Below are 5,357 nucleotides of genomic sequence, written 5' to 3' on the forward strand. Positions count from 1 at the left end.
TCTGATATGTTCATAATTATATTTACGTACATCGTATTAACATTGTATTGTGTGCAAATGTATTGTTGAAAAATATAGACAACTAGACAATCTAGACAAATATACAGGTCCAACCGTGCAAGAGTACTTTAACTGTTCAATGTGTTCATTAATTGCTCTATAGTCCATTGCACATATTTGATGACGACGGTAATGATAATCAGAAGTAAACGATCGGCACCTGGTAATCTTCTATTCATGATGATTTAATGCCAATATCATCCATATTATTATCTCTTCATAATGCTGCAAAGTAGAAAAGTAATACTACTATAGTTACCATTAGGTTGTTTTCCGTATTTTTTCCTGTTATGTTATGCTGCATAATTCAATACAGTAGATGTCCAAAAATCCGGACTGCTTGGGGATTGGGTCGGTCCGGAATATCGGATTTTCCGGATTCTCGGGCAGTACTTTTAAAATTATAATTTTATGAAGAATAAAGAGATGAACATGTAAATTTTGATAGTTTATTCATTAGCAAACACAGCATGCTTCATTTATAAAAACGAGCAGTTTTAAAGTAAAATAAAGTCAACGATTGACAAAAATTTAAACATGAAAATTTTTCACCACAAAAAAGAGTGTGCAATGCTTGAAATCATGTTTGAAAATGAATATTGTACAAGAAAAATACAGTAAACAAATGAAAGCGAAAGTTATTTTATATAAATTAATTGTTTATTTTTAGTTTAGTTTATTAAACAAAGAGTTAAATGCAAGTTTTCAAAAAGTCAGGATTCTCGGGTGGTACGGAATTTTGGCATCTAGATTTTTGGACTTCTACTGTAGATATAACATGTGACACTTAATTCTAAAGACAATTTTCACCCTTTGAATATTTAATTAAATAACATATTGAAAATCCTTGTGATTATAAAATGTGGTTTTCAAAAATAGCCACATACATGTATCATAGATAAAATCACACAGAATATCAAATCACATCATTATCAACATTGATTTTTTAAGGCCCTACACTCATTGCAGAAAGTATGCACCACACTCAGTATATATATCATACAATGAAGCTACAGTTGCCAATTACCACCTGGCAATAAGATAGCATACAACTTCCTTTTTATAGAACAGACTAGAAGCATTCAAATGGATTGTGGACCCGAGTGCCTGAATAACTATGCACAATGCAAATTAAACAAATTGGTTTATTTTCCGCTTTCTGACTGAATATTAGCAAGGCATTTTATCGCCTGCTCTCCAGCTTCATGGTTGCTATGCTTTCTGGCTAATCGTAGGGCCTTTGTGCAGCAGTCTTTTGCTTCGTCATACTCTCCTCTGTATGTGTGAACAGCTCCAAGATTACAGTAGTAAACAGGAAGTTCTTCGCTTTCAACAATCGAAGCAATCTTCACAGCTTTTTTTAGATACACCGCAGCATCATCATAGTTCTGTTGCAAGGAACAGGCACTACCAAGATCATTCAGCAGAACGAGGGTCTGAGGATGATTTGGCCCATTCACAGCCTCGCAAATTGATAGTGCCTTTTCATACTGTTCCTGAGCTTCCTTGAGCCGTTTCTGAGACATTAGGTAACTGGCATACCAATCCTTGGTCATTGCCCAAAGAAGGTACGTGTCAGCATCTAAAGCTTTTGCAGATTTTATTTTCTTCTCTTGGGTATTAAGGCAGAACTCAATACCCTGAGTTGCTAAGTCATGCTTCTTTTGTGCTGCATATATTTTGACAAGTTTTAGAGATAATTCCACGACAGCATTGCTGTCCTGCTCTTCCCCAGATGCAATTAGTCGCTGCAGTGTCTCTTTAAAGAGTATCTCTGCCTTTTCCAAGTCATTAGCTTCAGCTGCAAAATTGGCCATGCAGTCAAAGATATAGGTTTGAGCTTGCATATCTGCCCTTTCTTGTGCCATTTTCAATGCTACATGGAGTAGCTGTTCTGCTGTGTGAAATCGCCCATCTTGCTGGGCAAGTATTGCTCGTTTGATTGTGATGACAACTTCATCTTCTTTTTTTTCTTCCCCTTCGTCTTCCAGCCCAATAAGTTTCTTCGCTGTAGTCAAGATTCCAACTGTGCCAAGTGACAATGGGAGATGTGTACTGTGTGAGAGAAAATATGAATATTCAGTTTAGCTATTGACCATATTGTGCTCAAAATAAAGGTAAAACACCATGCTAATAAGCTTATCAACTTTAATGATAAGCAATCACAAACAATTAATTTATCTGCCTACCCTCACAGGCACACACACATGTACACACACACACTACTCTGTGTGAGTCACACTGGCTGGCTCTACACACTGGCTGCCTCTACACACAGGCATTTGGGATGTTCCCATAATAACAGTAAATAAATAATAATACCATTTACTACCAGAGTGCCAATGGAAAATATTAATAATGTAAATAATGAATTTAATGCAAAATCCTGTGAAAAAGGTCTTTCCAATGCAATGCCAATAGAAATAATTAGTGGTGAACATCCAAAAATCGATATCAGCACTAAGTTACGCTCATAGGGTCTATGTCCCCCAGGGTACTGCCGGAACGTACCCTGGGTACGGTCCGGTATACCGAAACGTACCCTGGTAACTATATCTAGCTGATATGGTTAGGGTTAGGGTTAGGGTTAGGGTTAGGGTTAGTGTTAGGGTTAGGGAGTAGGCATAGGCGACTCCCTAGACTCGTTAATGGAATAGGCGAGACCTGTACGGTCCGGCATATTAGATATTAGTATTTAGTACCAGGGTACGTTCCGGCAGTAACCTGGGGGACATAGACCCTCTCAGCCTAAGTTACCTCAGCGATTTTCCCTGCTCCTTTAGACAAAAAAGTAATCATGACTGTGACATCAGGCTTGGAGCTGATACGCTGGGCTTATCTTCAAGCAGTTAACAAAAAAATCAGTTTACTGCTATTACTCACGTACTCAGTACTAGTACTGGTTACTTCTATAAATTTACATTGCCCTGAAATAAAAAATTTCGCATGATTTTACAAAATTTTGCTCAGTAATTGAAGCTTTACCCAATGAAAAGTAAGTTATCATAGCAAGTGCAGATTAGCTATATAAACGGAGTCGTGCATGCCGTGACATTTTCTGTTATGAGTTTTTGAACAGCAGTTTATTAATTATGCCGCACAAAGTACATCAACATTAGACCCAAGTCTTGGTACTCATTTGGTAGTAAATATAATTCGTATTTACTTTTAAAACTATCATTTTATCATTGAATCGGCCTAAGCTATTATTGTTGAAACGAAACACAGCGAAGGACATGTCGCTGTGATTGTGAATAGTTCTCCCCATCTAGTCCTTCACAGTTCACTCCAGTGGCACTGGCACTGGGGGTGCCAGTGGAGCGGCGCTACACGGGTCGGGTAGATCTGGAGTAGACTATGGTGCCAGTAGATACAATAATGTAACCCAACACACGCACAGTAGGTCATCCTACTCTTGTATTGGGTTACGTAATTCTACTATTCTATTTAATTATTATTGACAACATTGTATTTATTGTAATGTCTAATATTAATAATGTAGTAATGACACTCAATAATGTTGGTTGTTGCCAGCAGTTACAGCTCATCAGTCCGAAGGGTCACTGGTCCAAAGGTTCACTAGTCCGAAGGCCCACTAGTCCGAAGGAAAAACTAAACATTTTCACTGATATTATTTAGCAAATTGTATGCTGATTGATGGCGCCCCGTCATGGTTGGTAGCAGGAGAGTGGCGAGATAAATGTCATAAACATCATGCTGCAGATGGCCATGCAGATACACTGTCACTGGTTAGAATGCTGCTGTGTATTTTCAGAAAACTGAACAAATTAAATTTTTTAGAGCCAAAAATGTGCAAATTGTGTGAATTATGTTGTTTTATGGTGTACGAGGCTAAATTACGTACAAATAGATACAAACGATCTGTACATTGGCATTTTCCTGGCAATAAGTGAGACTGGCGGTATAACGAGGATTTACCGTAGTCTACAATTTTGTCACACATCCACACACCACCCGCTCCCCCTACATCCCCTGTGAGTGGTTCATAGTGTCTATGTACCCCAGGGTACTGCTGGAACGTACCCTGGGTACGGTCTGGTATACCAGAACGTACCCTGGTAACTATTTGATATGGTTAGGGTTAGGGTTAGGGTTAGGTATAGGGTTAGGGTTAGGGTTAGAGTATAGGGTTAGGGTTAGGGTTAGGGTATAGGGTTAGGGTTAGGGAATAGGCGACTCCCTAGACTCGTTAGTGGAGTAGGCGAGGTACGGTCCGGCATATTAGATAGTACTAGGGTACGTTCCGGCAGTACCCTGGGGGACATAGACCCTCTCAGCACTAGTGGGCCTTCGGACTAGTGAACCTTCGGACTAGTAGGCCTTCGGACTAGCGGGCAGTCACCCTCTTGGTTTTCGGACTAGTGAGCCTTCGAACTATAGTGGGCCTTCAGACGAGTGAGTTAGTAGTGGCCCTTCGGACTAGCGGGCAGTCACCATTGCCAGCAAAGCTCATAGGGTCTATGTCCCCCGGGCCAGGGTACTGCCGGAACGTACCCACGATACAGTCTGGTATACCGGAACGTACCCTGTCAACTATTTCAGTATTTGATATGGTTAGGGTTAGGGTTAGGGTTAGGGTTATAGGGTTAGCCACAAGTTCCTTTCTCGCTTAACACTACGTTGGCGAAAGGGACACGTTCCTACGACGTGTAACAGTCGGAGAGCCTGGAGGCTGGTCGGTTTAGGGAGTAGGCGTAGGCGACTCCCTAGACTCGTTAGTGGAGTAGGCGAGGTACGGTCCGGCATATTAGATAGTAGCAGGGTACGTTCCGGTATACCGGACCGTACCCAGGGTACGTTCCGGCAGTATCCTGGGGGACATAGACGGTATTAGAATAGACCCTCTCAGGGCCCCAACAAATAGGCCTACCTTTTCTGTTTCTGCTCATAACGGTTATAATGTGAACGAGTGGACCTATATAGCCCACAACGAGATGGGCACCAGAAATGCAGCTTCCTATGTGAGGAAAATTGTTGTTCTCCCTCTAATCCTCTATACAATGAAGCATGCTGCAGTTTACGACTCGCTTTAAGCAAAATTGAAGTTCGAATGGAAGCGGCCATGTTGAAAGCAAAGAATTCGCCAGAGCGCCGTGATTGGCGCATTTCGCCAATGTACCATGACTCATCATGACTCATCATAGATCACATACATCATAGATTCATAGATACATATTATATACATATTATATACATATTATATACATATTATATACATATTATACATATATCATCAGATATTAGATCATAGCTCAGATATCAGATATATACATAGA

The 5,357-nt window shown here is 40.3% G+C and overlaps 1 protein-coding gene across 1 annotated transcript; it reads right to left on the minus strand.

Annotated features, from left to right (window-relative positions):
• Nucleotides 1-124: 124 nt before the first annotated feature.
• LOC106807401 (tetratricopeptide repeat protein 19, mitochondrial-like) lies at nucleotides 125-5,152 on the minus strand. Its single transcript, XM_014809718.1, has 2 exons — nucleotides 4,952-5,152; nucleotides 125-2,115 (listed from the first exon to the last, which is right to left on the minus strand). The coding sequence occupies exons 1-2, from the start codon at nucleotides 5,143-5,145 to the stop codon at nucleotides 1,206-1,208; spliced, it is 1,104 nt and encodes a 367-aa protein (XP_014665204.1). The 5' UTR covers nucleotides 5,146-5,152; the 3' UTR covers nucleotides 125-1,205.
• Nucleotides 5,153-5,357: the final 205 nt, after the last annotated feature.

This window comes from Priapulus caudatus, unplaced genomic scaffold (genome assembly GCF_000485595.1).
Source record: "Priapulus caudatus unplaced genomic scaffold, Priapulus_caudatus-5.0.1 Scaffold212, whole genome shotgun sequence".
NCBI classification, from domain to species: Eukaryota; Metazoa; Priapulida; class Priapulimorpha; order Priapulimorphida; family Priapulidae; genus Priapulus; species Priapulus caudatus.

Excerpts from the sequence above, each read along its gene's own strand:
- LOC106807401 (XM_014809718.1), bottom strand. The coding sequence starts at position 5,145 with ATGGCCGCTTCCATTCGAACTTCAATTTTGCTTAAAGCGAGTCGTAAA. Across the intron at positions 2,116-4,951 it reads TATGAGCAGAAACAGAAAAG|TACACATCTCCCATTGTCAC; the intron begins GTAGGCCTATTT and ends TCTCTCACACAG.